The following is a 19,932-nucleotide window of genomic DNA, read 5'->3' on the forward strand; positions in this document are numbered from 1 at the left end:
ACACCTTTTAGCTCACACGTAACTCTTGTTGACTTCAGTTGGGCTTTACAAGCCCCTACAGAACTTCTTGCAGGATCATGTAATTACTGCTTAATAATAATAAATAATTAATTTATCCTGTTTATTACAATAATGCCTCATGGCCAGCCAGGATATGAGGTAGTTCCTGCCTCAAAGAGCTTGCAATCTAAATAGATGAGACTGACACAGTCAGGGGAAAGGATATACAACACACAAGCAGAGTGAACAATGTGATGGCAGCAGACAGCATGCTTGTTGCCTTTTGGTGGGGAGGGGTTTCTCTGGAGATTGGGATAAGCTAAATGAAGAGTGGGGAGGGGAAGGTGTGGAGTGAAACTGAGGTGAGGAGACTGAACGAGAGGGCTCAGCGCAAGCAGCCAATCAGTACAGGGCAGAGATAGTCCAGTCAAAACTGTAGAAAGTTCTCTGAATGTCCAAAGGTCCTTGCTTTGGCTGCTTGTGCCCCTACCAGTTGAAGTCTCTGGCTGGTTCCTCTGTTAAAGTTTCCCTGAATGCTATCTGGGTCATAGTGCTCCAAGAGGGGGCGAAGAGTTGTCCCCAGCACCATTCTGGGTCCGTGAGGTTGCCGGGGGGGGAAACAGGGCCCCAGCTGAGCCCTGTTTTGCCTCCCTCCCTCTCTCCCACCAGAGTAGCAGTCCCTGCTTTGGCTGCTTCTGCCCCTATCAGCTGCAATCTGTGGAGTCTCAAATGCAAGTGTGTCATAGAATCATAGACAATTAGGGTTGGAAAGGGACCTCAGGAGGTCATCTAGTCCAGTCACCTGCTCAAAGCAGGACCAACCCCACCTAAATCATCCCAGCCAGGGCTTTGTCAAGCCAGGCCTTAAAAACCTCTAAGGATGGAGATTCCACCACCCTCCTAGTGAAATAATGTTTCCTAATATCCAACCTAGACCTCCACCACTGCAACTTGAGACCATTACTCCTTGTTCTGTCATCTGCCACCACTGAGAACAGCCGAGCTCCATCCTCTTTGGAACCCCCCTTCAGGTAGTTGAAGGCTGCTATCAGATCCCCCCTCACTCTTCTCTTCTGCAGACTAAATAAGCCCGGTTCCCTCAGCCTTTTCTCAGAAGTCATGTGCACCAATCCCCTCACACTGCTGCTGTTAATGCCTGGATGACAAAGTCTTAAGGAAACTTTAATCTCTTTATGTTCAGACAACCAAATACTTTTTAAGCAGGGGATTCAATTGTGACTGGTAATTAACACTGTCTTGTGTCTTACTGGTGCCTTTGTGTATGAGAGTACTGCTTGGAGTAGTTGCCAGAGTTATGGGAGACTGGATGAAATTCCCTGTTGTTGTTTTTATGTTGTGTTTTGTTTTTTTTTCTTGGAAGTTATTGTGAAAAATGTTTTGTGAAAATCCAGAAACATAACTGTTTAGTTTTCTAAGGAAGCGTGACTAGCTACAGTGTCCAAATCACCCTTCTTCTGAACTTGTGGGAAATCTATACACAGTTTGAGCCTATAGCACCTTGTAGGTTAGCACCTTCTCTCCCCCTCTCCCCTAATCCATAAAATCTTTCTAGATGGCTTTGTACAAAGGCCAAAACATGGATACCACAGAAATTATTCATGTAGAAAACTTGCTGTGCAACTCATTCATTTAATCTTAATGATCTGATGATAACTTCAGCTTCATGCTTCTTCATTTCGGATTGTAAATAATTTTCAACAATTAGAAGTGCAAGAATGCCAAATTTTGTGTGGAACCTAAGTAACTTTGGGACTAAAATGAATGATGTTCCTCAAAAGGTAGAACAAGAGAAACTTGGTAACATCATTTTCTCTTCCCCATTAACCCCAAAATCTGAGCTTCGTGGATTCATGTCTCTAGACCTTCCCCACACAGTTTCAGATTCAGAAAGCCCCCCAAACTCAAAATTAAATTCAGTGAACGTTTATGAGGTTTGTCTGGTTTCTGGACAGGAAACCATAACTTTTGTATGGTGTACCCCAAAACCACATCAGCCCAGGTTTGCAAACCTCCTCTTGAAAGAAAACCTCCAAGTAAATTTTGTGTGTGTCAGACTTCATTACCAGTTTAGTTTAGCATGGTTACATGGGTTTAACAAAACATTCCACAAATAACCTGAAAGTAAGTGGCTGGGATTAGTCCATCTCCTAAAATGGAAGGGATAGTCTTTCTGAAACATCATTTTAGGATGGGTGAGAGGCTCAAGACTCATGCAGATACTTTCTGAAAAGGATTGGGTAAGGTAGGAGGAAAAGTTGCAAGACACCCGATAGGCATCACTCTAAATAAATGCTGCTAGACTTGTTCTTCGAGTTAATTACAAGAGAAGCATTAAGGCAATTTGAAAATCAGTGTCTGAGTATGGATTATGAAAGTTCTAATGTTCTGTCTATTGAGGACTTGACTGATACTTTTAGGTTTTTGGTCTTTCTTAATAAAAGCATACAATTATGTACTCAGATCGTTAAAATTGATCCAGTGTGGGGGGTGGGGGGGTTAGCCTTGCTATTTTGAAAAACAGCTTTATCTTAGGTTTCAGAGTAGCAGCCGTGTTAGTCTGTATTCGCAAAAAGAAAAGGAGTACTTGTGGCACCTTAGAGACTAACCAGTTTATTTGAGCATAAGCTTTCGTGCTTATGCTCCGCTTTATCTTAGTAACAGTGTGGCTTCCCAAGTACTGTACTTGCCCTCCCTACAGGTGACTTCTGGGATATCATGTGTTGCTTTGTAAATGGCAACAAAGTGTTTGTGAACCAGTTACCTTATCTTTTAAATAATTTGCCTGCTAATATCACAACACCGCCGTTTGTCTCCAAGCATTGCTGGCAGCTGGTGGCGTTGAATAGTGTCTCTCTCTCTCTTTCTCTCTCACACACTTTTTTTTTTTAAGTTTGCGCCTTTTAACAATGTACGTAAAGTGCTTTGTGAATGGTTTTTATTTTATAATTTATTGCTGCCATCAGATTTTCCCCCTTATAAAAGAAATGGATTTAAAGTGAATGTTAAATGAGTAAGAGTAGCTCCTGCATGGTGTGTGTGTATGGAGAAGACGGTTTAGAAAAGAAAGCGGTTTTGCAATTCAGTTAATTCTGACTGACAAATTGGGCAAGAAGAGGATTTTAATAATATTGGCAAGAGGGGAAGAGAAATGACAGGCAGGAATTTGAGGGTGAAAAAGGCAATGTTTAATAATAATTATTATAATAATTATATTATAATTATTATTATTATTATTATTAAAGTGCTGTATTTAGCCTCCAGTTGGCCCCCATTCTGTGTAGTGCTGTGTTCCCTGAACTCAGTAAGAGTTCTGGGTGTTCATCATCCACCTCACAGGATCAGGCACTAAATAAGTCACACTTATTGCATGTCTTCGGGCAAAACAAATAGGACCTGATTCAACAAGGAATTTAAACACATCTAATTTTCAGCATGTGAATAATCCCAGGGGACTGATCAGAACTAAACTTTTAAAAGTGCACGGGGACTTACTTTTGGATCTTTTCCATGGCATATTTAATATTTGTTTACTGTTTTCTTGGAAGGGGGAAAAAATAAAGCCAGTGAATATAAAATGGAATGTTAAGCTGCATGGATGTCTGAGATAATCTAGCCCTACTGCTTTGGGAAAAAAAAATATGAACGCCAAAAAAAAAAAAAAAGTAGTTTTATGGCTTGTGCACATTATTTTGGTTAATTTAACTGGAAACTTTTAATTTATAGAATTTTGCTGAACTGCTTTGGAAAAACTCTTTAATGATTTCTAATACGACTTGAATTTTCTCAAGCATAGCGATCCTTCCTAATCCAGATAATAACTATCGTTATCCTGATATTGATATTTATATCCAAACATATATAGGCCCCAGCTGATATTGGAGCCCTCTTGTGCAAGGTGTTGTACATACATACACAGTAAGAGACATTCCCTGCCCCGAAGAGCTTACATTCTAAATAGACAAGACGGACAAAGGGTGGGAGACAGCAAGTATTCCCCTCCCCACCCGGTTACACAGAGACAAAAAGTTGTCACTCAGGACATCTGTGACAGACCTGGGAATTGAACCCAATGCTCCTAAATCCCAGGCCAGAGAGCGAGAACAAGGCCATACTTCCTCTTGATGAGGCATAGCCCCGTGCTTGGAAGTATGGTGCCTGTATTGTTAGGGTGACAGCCCCTAACGAGCACCGTATGGAGAGATCAGAGCAGTGATGGGTATTTCTAAACAATTCCCTTTCTAATACCTACATTTCAATTCAATAAATATCCAGCTCTTAAAGGGATAAGTTCTCCTCTAAGTTATACCTCTGCAAATCCATTGACGTAAATGGATTTACGTGGGTGTTAACTGAGGGCAGAATTTACCCTAGACTGGCATAAGCAATTGCTGCAGTTTTCCTTAAGGGATATCCAGTAAATAAAGTCACATCTTGGCTCCTGTTGCTAAGCTTGAGGGGTAATATCATTTTATATACATTGCCTTTCCAGTGGGAGAGGAATAAACAAATGAGTCTGAGTTTATCTGTATTCACTGTGTCCTAGGATTTGTCCTTACATGCTGGATATAGAATTAGATATGATTATTATTTTAGCTATAATTTATAGCAGAGTAAGCCTGGTTCTCTAGCTCATTGCAGATAAGAAGATGGCACAAACAAGGTCACCATATTTTAAAGTGGATGACATGCTATGGCTTGTGCTGTTCCATTGCTAAAATGTGGGAGGGAAGATGGTTTGTTTGTATCGGAACACTAAATTCCTGGGGAACGGTGGGGACATGAGGGGAGAGGAGTCTTCTCCAAATAAGATAGAACAGAGTTGTTCCGAAGTCTGGAGAGAGGGTAATAGAGCTGTAGAGGAGCACAGGGTTTCATTACACTTTGTGGCATGCATCAAAGTCTGCATTCCTCAGGAATGCGGTATAATTCTGGGCCTTTTCCTGGTGGTTCTGGGATATGAGGTCACCCTGTTATCAAGAGGCAAGCTGACACTGCCTCTCCTGCTGTCTCGTTTAGTTAGCTGCTTGGTTTGGCCCATGACGGGAACTTTGGAAAATAGGATTGGGGTTAGTCTCTTTCGTTCTGGCCTTTTTTATTATTTTGAACTAAACTAGGTCTAAAGAAGACAATCATTCTACATAAGGAAAGCAGTCCTCCCCTCTACATCCTTGTTGATGCCTAGAGCCATGAAAATACAGAGAATATAAAGAGAGATTAGAATTAGTGGATTATTCAAAATGCCAATGTGAGTCTTGGGCACAGTAAACAGTTTACTGTCTCGGGGAGAGTTCTTCCCTCCCAGCTTGAAAGGTTTCTGCAGCCTGGATGTTGACTTTTAGGTTCTGCTCTTCAGTGCAAATAATGATTCAGGCAATTTCCTTTCACCTCCCACCATAGAGTTTGCTATTGCTGCCAACTTTAACTTCTGTTTTGGCACAGGGATCTCGTTCTTTTTTTCAGTTCCTTACTCTGCTTTCGCACTTTATGTGGCTTGCACCCTCCCACAAGGCATTCCACTATTAGATTACTTTTTGTTTTAAATTATTTCTCTTTTTCTGGTGACCGATTTCTTATCACAGCCTAGATGTTTCAGATTTGACTTGAGATCCCTTATAGTTTTCCAAGTCCTTTCCCCATCAGGCAGGCACTAGACAGTCACCCAATTAACTTTCAAAGGAAGAGTTATTGTTTCATATTTCAGAGTAACAGCCATGTTAGTCTGTATTTGCAAAAAGAAAAGGAGGACTTGTGGCACCTTAGAGACTAACCAATTTATTTGAGCATAAGCTTTCGTGAGCTACAGCTCACTTCATCGGATGCATATTTGTCTGCCAGATTTCTGTCTGCATGTGATTTCCCCCCCCCCCCCCCCCCCCCCCCCTTAAACCTACATATCTGGGCATGCATGCTTTCCTTTCCCCACCACCATAACTTAACTTTTGGAAGTCTGCAAAATGTTCCATGTTTGGGAAGCCAGCCTGAGTGTCATAGGTAAAAGCACACACTAGCTTAGGTCTCAGAGGGCATTAATATAATTTCAATCAATCAGCTGCTCTATTTAAAAGTTCAAATGCAATTAGCTTCTGAAAACACGAATAGTAGAAGTTTCAAGAGAATTCTAAAAGCAATTTACATAGGTAAGACAAATATATACTATTCAAATTTGATATTTTATTTAAAGAAACAAAGTTGAGTGTTAAGTCTGTGACACATATCAGTAATCACAGGAAAATTTAAAAGTTAAGGCCTGTTCTGCACACCAGCTGACATTCCTACAAGTACAGTGGCTTCCATTAAACACATGAAAGTCCTGATTGAAAGCTCAGTGAAGTCAAAGGGTTTTGGATCAGTCCCTTAATGAGTATAGGGGTAATGATTTGTTATTGGCCAACAAGCAAGATCTGAAGTTAGATTCCACTTCATGGTTTCATCATGCCCTTTTTCTCTTCACCCACGCAACCCACACAAAGTTGCCAACTCTTACTATTTTCTATTAGTATCACAATATTTTGTAGTTTTCCTTAAAGCTCTATTCTGGAGACACAAAAAGAAAAGGAGTACTAGTGGCATCTTAAAGACTAACCAATTTATTTGAGCATAAGCTTTCGAGAGCTACAGCTCACTTCATCGGATGCTGTAGCTCACGAAAGCTTATGCTCAAATAAATTGGTTAGTCTCTAAGGTGCCACTAGTACTCCTTTTCTTTTTGCGAATACAGACTAACACGGCTGCTACTCTGAAACCTGTCATTCTGGAGACATTAATTTATGTGAGAAATGTCAGATCTCATTTTTAGTGTTTTGCCCTCATGATTGTGAAGAAAAGATTGAAAATGTAAGCACTAAGGGCTTGCAAACAAGCAGGCAAATATAAGAATTCAGATATATATTTTTTAAAATCTCATGATTTTAACGACACTTATGACTTTCTGGGGCCTGATTCTTGATTTCCGAGTGCTTGAGGTTCACAATACTGCCCTCACACTTCCATTTGCTCTGCCACTGTCCCCCATACATCTCTTCCAGATTTACATATCCTCCTTGTGTTTGGCTTTCTGCTCTCTCTGCTAAACAAGAGGGGGTGGGGGCAGGGGCTGACATATGAGCACTAAGGACTTGTCTATGCAAACTGTCACCAACTACCTACATCGGTTTTTAATTCATGCTTTGTTGTTTTGGTACAAGACTGTGTCTGGACAGTCTCTCATTTTGGATTAAGAATTCCTTAAATTACTTTTTTTCACCCTTTTTAAAGCCATTTAAGCTAAATCAAAATAAAAATCACATACAGACTGGCACTGTAATAAATAGAGGTGTGAATTAAAACCAGGTTTTTTTATGTTGATGGCATCTTGTATGTAGATTGGCGCCAAAGACACCTAGAGCGATTCTCCATGATTAACCTTCTGTGGGTCCCAAAATACTTCCCCGTCCCTCCCTACCTGCTGTAGAGATCCATACCCCCTTCTGCCTCTGTGCTGAGCTTCAACACTGCCTTAGTGTGATCTGTCATTCTGCTCTCCTGCTGAATTTGTGTGCTGTGATAAGCAATGAAGTATAGGCTGTCCCTGAAACACCTCAGGCTCCGTTGTAGCTGTAGTGTGCTTGAATTCATTGAGCAGACAGACAGGCTGGTGGCTAGGTTCCGGTGTGCGTACAAACAGCTGGTTCCAAAGTCATCGTTAGGGCAGGAGTGGGTTGCAAGAGCAGGGTTGCAAGCAGGTGGACTGGGGAAAGGGAGAGAGAGAGTAAGAGGGGCTAAAAAAAAAGACACACACAACCCTCAGACGTTCCCTCCCCCAGCAGGCCATTGTAAGAAAGGTGGCTTGGCTTTTGGCTTCCAGGAGCACTGCACCCTAGGAATTGCTGTAACAAATATCTAATTCTCAAAGTGATTGGAAGATAAGCTGGATGTATCTACAGGACATTTGCTTTTCATGCAGTTAGGAATGAATAAAACTAACTCTTGAAAGCCTAGTTCTGAAAAGAGATACATACTTGTTGCATCTTTGGCTCTTTGACAACGGTAATAATATGAAAATATCACATGGGCAGAATTGGGTCCCAAATAACTGTGTTTACTGTTTACAAACAAGCAAATCTTAACTATTTAGATACCAGAAGTCTGGATGGTTTCTAGAACCTAGAACACAGTGCACACCACTAGAGGGCTCACAAACTACATAACAGGAAGCTATCTAATTTCTGGTTTTAGAGTAGCAGCCGTGTTAATCTGTATTCGCAAAAAGAAAAGGAGTACTTGTGGCACTTTAGAGACTAACAAATTTATTTGAGCATAAGCTTTCGTGAGCTACAGCTCACTTCATCGGATGCATCGGATCTAATTTCTGTATGCTGAAACACCAATCTACTTTACTGAAAAGTAATGAAGCTAATGGATTAGTTTTTTTCCCAAGCAATTTAGCATGATTGCTATAACTTTTAATCCGTTAGAAGGATTTCCTGGCATGACAGAGATTGTTGCTCTTTGGATTAATGTAGGTATTCCAGTTCTCTTTCCTTTCCTTCTCCAACTCACCTGCTCCTCAACTAACAAATGTCTGGAAGGGCCTCACAGAAACAATAAAATCTAGTAGCTTTCAGTGTTAACATTTCAGCTAGAAGAATCATTGCTAATATGTAATGGAAAACATTACATTCTTTGTGTTATACTGCATTTAGAGTTACTGGATATGTTAAAAGTTTGATCCTTTTTTATACTTTCAGAGAAGTTGCCATATGATTTTTAGCTGGCACTTAAACTTTCAGAAAGCTCCCATAATTCTGCTGTTTAATAACACTGAATTCTTAAGTTTTGTATTTGTTTAGATTTTGATCTAAATTAAATCCCACACCAGACAGCATCCATATGAAGCTCCTGTCTATGTTCACAAGCCCAGTAAAAGGACTTAGAGAACATAAAACCTTCCAAAGCAGTGTCACTTCTCCTTCCTCCCACCCTACCACATATCCTGGCTTCATTGATTGTCTTTGGATTACCAGTCATGTGACCGTATTCAAACTCACCATCATACTTTCCCACAAGACAATTGACCTCATTTGAGACACTTCAGAAAACCCCAGAATTTATTTGGTTATACATCAATATTTTTAAAGCTAAGGTTACTAAAGTTAGGTTAAACTTTATTTTCCTCTTGTTTTACGTTTTCTCTCTTTCCGTTTTAGGTATTACATAGAAATGGCTTTATGGATCTGGACATTAAGCATTTTGAGCTGTTTTTGTGTCAGCTGTGGATTCAAGGTTAAGAAACTGCATTTTGAAAGTCCCACAGAGTTAAACCATCTTACAGTGAATGATGATACCGGGACTGTCTATTTAGGAGCAGTAAATTACCTGCATCAACTTACAAAAGACCTGAAGGAACAGATGTCTGTAAAAACTGGTCCAAAAATGGATAACAAAAAGTGCACCCCTCCCATTGAATATCAGTGCAGTTCAGCAACAATGACGGACAATTTCAACAAGTTACTTTTGCTGGATAAACTAGAGAGAAAAATTATTGTATGTGGGAGCCTTTTTAAGGGAATCTGTGCTATCAGGGAGCTGGAGAACATTGAAAATATAACCTATTATGTTGATAGCAGTGGGGAAAAGTCCTTTGTGGCAAGCAACGATGAGACTGTGTCAACTGTGGGACTAATCACCTCCCTGGACAAAAAACGACTGCTGTTTGTTGGAAAAGGGAATGGACCAAATGATAATGGGATAATAATTAGTACTAGGCAGCTTTACGCTGAGGATGGGAAAGACATTTTTGAAACCTATACAGACTCTACAGCTATTAAGTCAGTATATCACTCCTCAAACACACAGCAGTTTGTGGCAGTCTTTGAAGATGATAAATATGTTTATTTTATCTTTAATCAGCAGGAGAAACAGCCGCTTAATAACCGAACACTAATTGCACGTCTGTGCAAAGGTGATGCTCACTACTATTCTTATTTTGAAATGGACTTAGGCTGTCAAGATGATGATGGCACTTATGATCACTGTCATTCTGTCTATGTCACAACCCCAGGAGAAAAGTTGGCTGAGAGCATGGCCCAACCGGGACAGGAGAACAGTAGTGTCCCATCAGGTGACAAAGTGCTTCTTGCACTCTTTAGCAAATTCAACAAAGACAATGGCTCTCTCAGATCAGCCATGTGTATGTTTTCCTTGAGACTGCTCAATGAAAAGATGGAAGAATATCGGGAGGAATGCTACACTAATAAACCTACGCAAAACATGTTTTATAAACCTTTTTTATCAGAAGCTGCATGTGGATTAATTCCAGAGGTAAGGTGAACCTCAACTGTAGGCTCTGTTTAAGACTTTCTGTGATGGGAAATAAAATACTAGTAAATCTAATAAAGCATCTGATACTAGGTAGCTGTTTGCTATATCGGGCAAAGGCATAATCGGATCACGGGACTGGAAGTTGAAGTTTGATTAAAATCAGATTGGAAATGAGATGCAATTTTTAAAGAGATTAATTAGACGTTCTCACCAAAGAGAAGTGGTAAAGCCATTATCACTTGGAGCCTTTAAACTGAAGTTGGATGTTTTCCTGAAAGGTCCATTCTAATTCAGTCACAAGCTATTGCGCTCAACAAAGTTATTTTATGCAGTAGGAAAGTATTCCCTCCGATGTAGAAATTATTGGGTGAAATTCCATAGCCAGTGTAATGCATGAGATCAGGCTATAGATGATTATAGTGATGCTATCTGGTCTTAAAATCCATGAATCTATGAATTTTCAAATGCTATTTAAAAACCTTGAGACTGTTTTTTTGGGGGGGTGGGTGCTCTAGCATTTTTACTGTTGTTTTTCAACTGGACTCTAATTTTTGAGCATAAGGAGGTCTGCATATTTTTTCTCCCCAGGCCATGACCACCACATTTTGGCCCAAAATACTTCCATATAATGGTGGTCACCCTTTACTTTCAGAGCCTGACAATAATACTGCTTCACTGTCTGGAGAGCCTTCAGCCTAGCTAGCCAAAATATTCCTTTCCTCCCCTCCCCCTGCTCCGGGGTTTAGGGTGTTGCCTCTGCAACACTCCCAGCCTTGTTTGCCTAGGAAGCCAAAAAGATCTACTGAGTGGTGTCTGGACTTGTGAGAATGACAATGAAATTTAGGAATTCTGCATGATGACCGGGTCTTGGCATCACGTAAGGAGGGGAAGGTGTGGATTAAAGATAAAAAGGTCATTAGCTGGCAACCTGGTGATACCAGATTCAGTAGCAAGGCTAATGTTTGAACGGTCATAGAGAAAAAAAATCCCTCTTCTAGGGGGTAGTCTCTCCAGGTCAGGGTTAAAGTGCATTGGCAGGATGATGTGGGGAAGCTTGCACAGCAGCTGCCTATACTATACTTCTTCTGCCAACAGCACTAACTTGACAAACCAAAATCTGTTTAAATATACCATTTTATAGTGTGAGCAGGTCAGTCACATTTTTAAATGGTGTGTATTTTTGTGTTTTCAATCTGAAACAGCTCCTACAAAGTGGGATGTATTGGAGCAGTTGTAATTAATGATCTACTTTGCTGTTATCCTAAGGAGAAGAGCCATGCTTCTGCTTTTCTTCCTGTCCTTCCATGTCCTTTAAAAAAGATACAGAAACAGCTACAATTCTCAATTAATCATCCTTGTATATGGTTATATTGTAATAATAGTGTTGCATTGTGCTCTGAGTTAGGAGTTACTGATTTGAATATTTAACATCATTCTAAATCTCAATTCATTCTTAGGGTGCAAGCAAAAATTTCCCTTGTGGTTCTGAACACTTACCATACCCTTTGGGAAGCAAAAATGGCATTTTTGTGGAGCCGCTATTACGGAAAGAGGGGATGAATCTAACAGCAGTTACTGTGACAGTGGAAAATGGGCATATGGTGGCATTTTTAGGAACCTCGGATGGTAGAATTCTTAAGGTAATGTTTCCGACTTCTAAAAACCTGGAACATGTTTAAAATGTTTCAAGTTGTGGCAGTACCATGGTTCTCTATTAAAGACAATTAGCTTTTTAAAAGGTAAAGTAGAATTTCAGGTGTAGATTCTTTCTGCTCTTCCCATTCTTAATTTTAAAGAGGAGTACATAGGCTATTTCTGAATTAGTTTTCCAGCTCCTCCAATGTGCTGTTTTATTTAGTACCACACATATGACATCATTTAAAGTAGTGGAAAAAAGAAGAAAAAATAACTCTTAGAAAACACAAACAGTACTAGGCATTCTAACAATTAAACAATTGCAAATTATAACCTCCCTGCAGCACACACACACACAAACATATACAAACAATGAATGAACTAGTCCTGCCAATAAATCAAAGCAGGAAAATATCCCTTTTAATTCTTCCTACCATCCCGTATATATACACCTTCAGCTTTCCCCCAAAGTCCTGCCAAATACATGGCTTTTGCAGCATGCCCAGGAAGGTCATCAGGTTTTGGCTATTTCAGACTGCATTCATTCATAAGGCATTAGTAAGAGCAATAAATAGTGTGCCTACCATATATATTTAATTAGCACTTTGTATGGTGAGCACAGAAAAGATCTTTAGTCTTCTCTCCATTCAAGGCCAGTTACTTTAAGAACAGTTCTTATGGCTGTAATTCTCCATTCTCATCCTATAATAATCTGGCCCTTCAGTGACTGTAGAAACCTGAAAGGCAATATGAGGGCTATAGACAAGGCTCTTGTAAATTGTGACTATAGGTTGTTGGGTTTTGGGGGAGGGGTGACCCTTCATTCATATAGTGTTATGGATCATCTTAACTTAGGAAGCCACGCAAAATGGTTTTGCTTGTATGTTAACGATAACCACGTATCTCATATAGTTTGAAATTTGGAGCAAACCCCATTGGATAATATAAGAGTAAATAACCAACATGGACGTGTTTCAGGCATGAAGTAGAGACTCTATTGACTGGTCTAAATAAGATAAGTTGGTTAAAAAATCAATACAAGTATGAAATACATAGAATGGAGAGAGGTTTCTTTTCATGCCTCGTGATCTGTTTACTGCTTTTGAAGTAGGTTTCGTTAAATTAGAATGTTTTCCCCAAACACAAAAATTTGAGAGACTCAAGTAAACACAGGATTTTCATTCAAAGTAAATTGAAATAATAAAGTAGCAGCATTAAGCACCTGTCTTTTATTGAATAGGTGTTCCTGATGATTCCTGCAAATGAATACAGCTCTGTTCCCATTGAAATAGACAAACCTGTAAAGAATGACCTTGTCCTTGATGCTAGCCAAGAGAACCTGTACGTGATGACCACAACCAAGGTACGGTATCTTGCTTTTTGGGAAGGTCTATAAACCTTGAGGTGTGCAACTATATCTGAAAAGATTCTTATAATTCACAATTATTCTCATGAGCCTTCACATTTGGTATGATTTCAGCTACCTCTCCATTTATGTCTATATACATGCCTTTACAGCTAATGAGAGCACAGTTAGTAGTCAACAAATGAAAAATGTGTTTCAGGGCATAAGGCAGAGCAGAGAGAAGGTGGCTACTGTCTGCTCCTTCCTTTGCCTGCTTCAGCTCCTCTTTACTGTGCATTCATGCCAGCTGGGCAAGTGGAAGGTGGGTGGCTGTAAAACCAAGGACAGTGGGTGTAAATCAAATTCCTGGTGTTGACAGTTCTCATGATTTTAATGGCGAGTCTTGGGATATTTGGTCTAAAAGTCGCAACTGCTGGCGTCAAAAGAGAATGTGAGAATATTAGCTTTCGTTTTAAAAAAAAAAAAGTTTCTGGGTCCTCAAGGTACAGAGAAAAGCTTGAAAATGTGATGCAAGGGCACCCTAAAGGCTGAAAAACAAAACAGTAAATTAAAAACACCCAGATTATTATTTTTTTAAAATTATTTTTAGGGGCCAGATGCATGTTTTTCGAACAGTTGAGGGTGGCAAATACTGTGTTCCAGGAGTCTCTGTACTGCTTGGGGCACAAGGAATCCAGTCAGCAATGGAGGAACTGCCTCTATAATAGTGGGAACAGTCAGTTCTAAGCTAAGGGATTCCCCCCTTCTTGTCTGGCTGGTGGCGCTCCATAAGAGAGATCGGAGAACCAATAGGGAGCAGGAAGGGATGCCAAATCTCTGGCAGTTCCTTCATAGCACCTGGCTACTACCTGCGTCCCCTTTCCCCCCCACTTCTCTTGGTGGTTGCTGGAGCAGCCAGCCTGGGAGCAACAGATGTTGGTTTACCAAGCCCACCTGTATAGGCAGGGGAAGCCACTTTTGCCAGTCACTAACATCAACAGAATCATTGGGAGAGTGGGAGGTGAGGAATGTGCCAGAGGTACTAATGATGGGCAGAAGGCTGAGGTGGAGTGTAGTGCCACCAATGCTATGGGGAAGAATGGACACTGGATGGGTGACAAAAGGACTACAGTGTTGAGGAGGGGCAAGGGGGGGAGTGTCTGTGGAAATATTATTCTCAAGATAAGGGCTTTAACATGAGATGCCAGAGGGGGAAATGAATCAGTTCAGTGAATGATAAAGTACATATTGTGTAGACTAGATACTACAAAGGTAGTTGTTTTTCAGAAGATTGCAATATTTCAGAACCTGGTTCCATTCTGATTCAAAACACACCCGTAAAATTTCAAACTTCTTTGTGAAAGGGAAAGGTGCCCAGGCTCTGGGGCAGGCGGCCCAGAACCATGAAACCGGAAAGCCCTGGCATCCCTAGCAGCCATCCAGGCAAGGAAGCAGGAAAACAACCAGGTTTCAAAAGCTGCATGGTAGGCTAGGTTCTCTCAGGTCCCTGCCTGGTTTCTGGAGAAACTCTGTCAAAAACTCTATTACACTGTCTCTGCAGGACATTTCAATTTCAACAAATCAGAAGATTCCATTGTAGTGTAGACTACAAATTCTGAACGCTGTCTGTCTATACTCCAACGGGCGCTGTAATTCGGAGCTCGTTTTAGCTTTTTTCTAACTATCTCACTAAAAATAGTGAGGATGCGGTGGTACCAGCTTCAGTGTAGTCTAGCAAGACGATAACATAGCCAGGGAGCCAGGCAGGCTTGTACAGCCCCCATCACCGTACACAGTCCATATTGCCTCACTGCTATTTTTAATAAACTAACTAGATTACAGCTAGTATGGGTACATCTACACAGCTGCAAATTGCACACCGGTTGTCGCAGGATAGACCTAGCCTTAGTTTTCTTCCATAAAATATGTATTCTGCTTAGATACTATTATTATTTAACAGTAGGTGCTGTATAAATGTGGAAGATGGAGGCAATGTAACTCCATTAATTGCAATGAACAGTCAAATCCTTTCACTTACTTTTAGTAACTACATAACTTGACGGAGACTAAAAGTCTTAATAGCGCGAAGAAATAAAACAGCATAATTGAAGGGAGGGGAAACAAATGTTGAAAATTGTACTTCTGTTCCTAGTGTACCATGTGGATATGGGGTTGTTGATATGTCAGAGAAACTAGTGCAGAGTTGCAAATTTAAGACCAATTTAAACTAAAGTAAACAACTTAAGGACTATCCCTGTGCTGATACAGGTATTCAGTGATAAACGGTAACTGTCAGATGCAGTGAACCTTGTCACTCAGAGACAAAGTGCTGGGTCCTATGTGGTTAGCACAGCAGGGACATTATAGCAGAGTGAAGGCAGACATACTAGGTAGTGTTGTGCTGGGAGATATTTTGGTGTATCTAATGTAAAACATTAGAACTGGCGGAAAGATGGTAAAGAAGCAAAAAGAGATTAAAGTCAGAGAGTGAAAGAGTTTCCTGCTTTCCTGATTCACTTCTCCTCCCATCTGTTCAGTGTTTTCTTCTGTTGTGTAAATAAGCAGTGGGTGGTTTGGTGCAAATGTTTTTTAAAGTCTAGCCCCCTCCCACATGATTCCCAGAGCTCATGCAGAGATCAGGAGAAGTCCCCTGCAGCTTCACTGGGAAATTGGAAAAGACTGCATCACCCCTGCCATACCTATTTTGGTTTATTCAAAGTGTACAGAAGTGGTAGGCTTCCAAATTTGGCATGGTAGCTAGCTCCCATATTGGGAATAAAACAGCAGCCTGTGGCAATTACATATCATTATTCTTGGCTTGTTTCCTGTTTAGCTTTTACCAATCTCTTTGATTTTAAGTGTCAGAAAATCTGTAAAATGAGCTTGTTTGCCTTTTAAAGCTGAATCTCACAATCTAAATGGAGCAGCTTTTTTTTTAATCCATTAAAGTTTACATCAGACTTGTAGAGACACTATAATATATCTTAGGGCTTGTTCCTGCCTGCTAGGATTATGAAATAAATACTTTTGTTATAAGGGAGAGCGAGAGCGTCATCCCTTTTAATATTATGTTACTCATGACCATAGTACCAATTAGCAAGAGGGTGTTCCAAGATCTGAACTCCATTTAAGTAAAAATCTAAATGAAAAAACAGTATGAAAAAGAAAAAATGGGAACAAGGACACATCTCAATAGATGGGAACTATCAGATACTGACTCTTTTTTTTTTTTTTTTTTTTTTAATTGACCCATATCTTGGTCTCTGCTAATGTGCAAAATAAAAACCATATTTTTGGATTTTCAGAGTAATTTTTCAGCTACCTGCCAGTTGCTAAAAGAAAAAAAGAAAAGAAAAAAAAAAGACTGAGTTATGATTGCCAAAGTTTTTGTCATCTTCAGAAGTAAATCTTAATGGTCAGCAGAAAGAGAATGTCCTATTTCCTTCAAGAGCTTTTGTGCAATTTCAGCAGCATAATTTAAAACACAAGCATAATTTAAAACACAAGACTGTGCCTTGGCTCACTTTGTCATAAACCAAAGGAAAACAAAGTTATTTACACCCATCACTACAGGAAATCAAAAGCAGAGGCAGTGTGTTTGCTGGGGAGTATGAGTAGCATGGCTGCTATTTTCTCCACTACTGCTTCATTTCATAGTTTTACATTGCTTATTTCAATTTTTCCATTTGAATTTGTTGTATGGCAACAAGGGATATGAATAGAGAACTGAGATACCTCTGGGCATTCCAAAATTCTCTTGCTTTTGAACATGCTGAACCACTGCTGGATAGAAGTAACACTTCCGGATGTATTTCCAAGCATTGGGCGGTAGTACCAACTAAAATGGGAGGGTATTCTAGTCATAAAGGGAACTGGAATGGCTGTTTGCGCCAGTCAGTTCAAAGTTAGACATGTGGAAATGCCTATCCTAGAGCAGCTATTCTTTGAAGAAGTGAAAAGCCATTTGTGCAGTGTCTAATGTTTGTGCCCTGCAGTAGTCATTAGTAATGGGGATTTCCAGAAGGCACCTGCTTAATCTGGGGAAAATGATGGAAGGGTTCATTTTCAGCAAAAGGCAGATTACATGTTGACTGTCCAAAATATCACATTATATTTGACAGAAAATTAGATGAGACTTGCAATGTAATAGAGCAGAAAAAAATGTGAAATTGGACTCCAGTCACAGAGTCAACAAGTCAAGGATTAGGGAAGTGATTGATACGTCTCTATGTGGCCATAGTGAAACCAAGTGGAATACTTTCTCCAGAAATGAAGTTGAGCTAAATTGATCCTTATTTTCTTTGTTCATATTGTGTTATGGTTTTTTTCGTCTTCATTCTCCAGGTGTTTCGCCTTCCTGTCCAGGAATGTGCTAGTTACTCAAACTGTATTCTGTGTACTCAAGCACAGGATCCTTACTGCGGCTGGTGTGTAATGGAGGGGAAGTAAGTATTGTTGATATTTTGCAGGTGGTGTGTAGTGTAGTGTGGGGTGGGTTGACACTGTTCACAGACAAAGTCCTTATATGGATGGGTGTAGCAGGCAAGCAAATAAGACAGCAAGGAATAGAACTGCTAATACCCATAAAATATAAATCAGTCAAACACAGTTTTATTTTGAATTGCTCTATAGAGCAAGGCATCGTATGCTGAGCTCACAGCTAATCACAGGAGTATAGAAACTGACACTTGACTGACTTATCTATGTAGGTAACTAAATTAATATTCAGAAATATGTATTCTTCTTTGAGCGATGGTCTCTAATGTATTCCACTGAGGGTTATGCGCCTGTACTGCTTCATGGATTCGCGCAAGGCAATAAAGGGCACAGTGGGCTGGCGGCGTCTCCAGTTCCTTCTCATTGCTGCATGGTCCCAGTCAGAGCTTTTGTTCTATTTACTTGTGAAGCTCTTTCCAAAACTTTGCAAGAAGACTCTTAGTACGGTTCATAGTTTAGATTTATTATTTTGTTCTGTATTTTTTGTTAGATTTTTCCTTCTTCTTAGTAGATTTAGGACTTGGGAAGCCGATTTGGCGGGGTTTCCAGCCAAACTTCCCTCCCACCAAACCCCATCCAGTACCCAGGCTTCGGTACTAGATTATGCTGAAGAAGATTTATGGGTTCAAAATCTGTGCACCCTGCTTGTTTTCCATCTGCAATGAGCACCAACGCTGTTTGTACTGCTTGGGGAAATCCCACATAGTATCCATTTCTTTCTCTGCCCATACTCAAGAAAACTGGGCTCTCCACCTCAGGAAACACATCATGGAGTTTGCCTTAGGACCGGCATTGGATCCTGGCCTTGGAACCCTCCGGTACATAGGCCTGAACAGATGGAGAGCGCTTCCCCTATTGTGGAACCTTCATTGGGCTTCACCGGCACAAGTGCGAAGGACCCCGTGCCAGGCCTAGCCGTGATCCAAGGAAGCATGCACATGGGCATGGCAGTATATCGTCCTCCAAGTCTAAGAAGGACTTCTTATCCGTGAGTTCCGGCCACAGAGGAATCAGGCTTTCCAAGACTCACAAGACCGAAAAACGGCCATGCCGATCACCGGATCCATCGGTACCGATTACGGATCCTCCAGCTCTGCCTGCTCCAGCTCCATCAGTGCCAAGGGAGCCATCCGTCTCCAGACAGATGTAGTTACTGGTGCCAGGTCCTCCTGCAGAACAGACCATTGACCCCGGGGAGACTCGTAAGTGTTCTGGGTCCCCACAAGTTGTTTGCACCAGAAGGGCTGTGGGCTCCACGTGTCCTGATCCAATTATCAGCTTGCAGTGATTTGTCCCCTGCTTGTTCCCACCACCCCCCTTTCTGGTGGTTCTGAAGGCACCATCATTTGGAGACGTTTCCAACTCCTCTGATTCAGATGATATGGATGTCCAACACAGTCCACTGGTTCTGTTTTGGAAGCACGACTACCGAAGGTTTTGATGGTACCGTGGCAGTTCTCCATCTTGCCTTACTCACAGAGCTGGTATCCAGCTCCGTGGTTACAGGCTATGGGTCAGCCAACAGCAAGTTCAACCAGCTTGGCCAAACTGGAGCTTGTGGCCCCAAAATTTGTTGGATCATATTAAAGAAGTTCTGTATTAAAATCACAAATGAGTTTGATTCCCCATAGTTTAAATTCCAGGGTATTACTAATTAAGAGGTCTCTTGGTTTTTGGTACTGTTTCTCTCCCTCTATGTGTGAAACTTGCAAGCTGCTAATTGTGTTAGTACATTCTAAGACAGAGTCTGTTCTCAAAGCAATTCACAGAGAGAGAGACTCAAAGCAATACTCTAACAACAGAAACAGCACCCAGAGACTTGCCGCCCTTTTGTTGTATTAACAATTGTGATTAAAATAGAGATAGAGGATGTATGTGGATGGATGCTTGGTGCGGATAATAACTGAATGATCAGGGAGGTGCCAGCTTAAGAATCCAGTGTCCATCGGCTGAAGAAGGCGTCAAGTGGAAATAACCAGAGGACCCCCGGAGGGCAGACTGGAATCCACCCAACAGCCTCAAGAATGGAAGAACCAAAGAACAAGATAACATCTGGCAGCATGGAGCCATCAGGAATGTGCTATCTGCTGATTGATTCAGCAACAGCATGATGAAGCAATTCCCATAGACTGGCA

General features: G+C 40.8%; 1 protein-coding gene across 3 annotated transcripts in view; it reads left to right on the plus strand.

Annotated features, from left to right (window-relative positions):
• PLXNB2 (plexin B2) overlaps positions 1-19,932 on the plus strand; it is a 331,712-nt gene that overhangs the window by 224,527 nt on the left and 87,253 nt on the right. For all 3 annotated transcript variants that reach the window (XM_043550501.1, XM_037889000.2, XM_043550504.1), the window contains 4 exons: positions 9,207-10,320; positions 11,778-11,960; positions 13,196-13,318; positions 17,645-17,745. In XM_043550501.1, coding sequence (XP_043406436.1) covers positions 9,207-10,320; positions 11,778-11,960; positions 13,196-13,318; positions 17,645-17,745 — 1,521 coding nt within the window. The remainder of the gene's footprint in view (positions 1-9,206; positions 10,321-11,777; positions 11,961-13,195; positions 13,319-17,644; positions 17,746-19,932) is intronic.

Source organism: Chelonia mydas, chromosome 1 (genome assembly GCF_015237465.2).
Source record: "Chelonia mydas isolate rCheMyd1 chromosome 1, rCheMyd1.pri.v2, whole genome shotgun sequence".
NCBI lineage: Eukaryota > Metazoa > Chordata > Testudines > Cheloniidae > Chelonia > Chelonia mydas.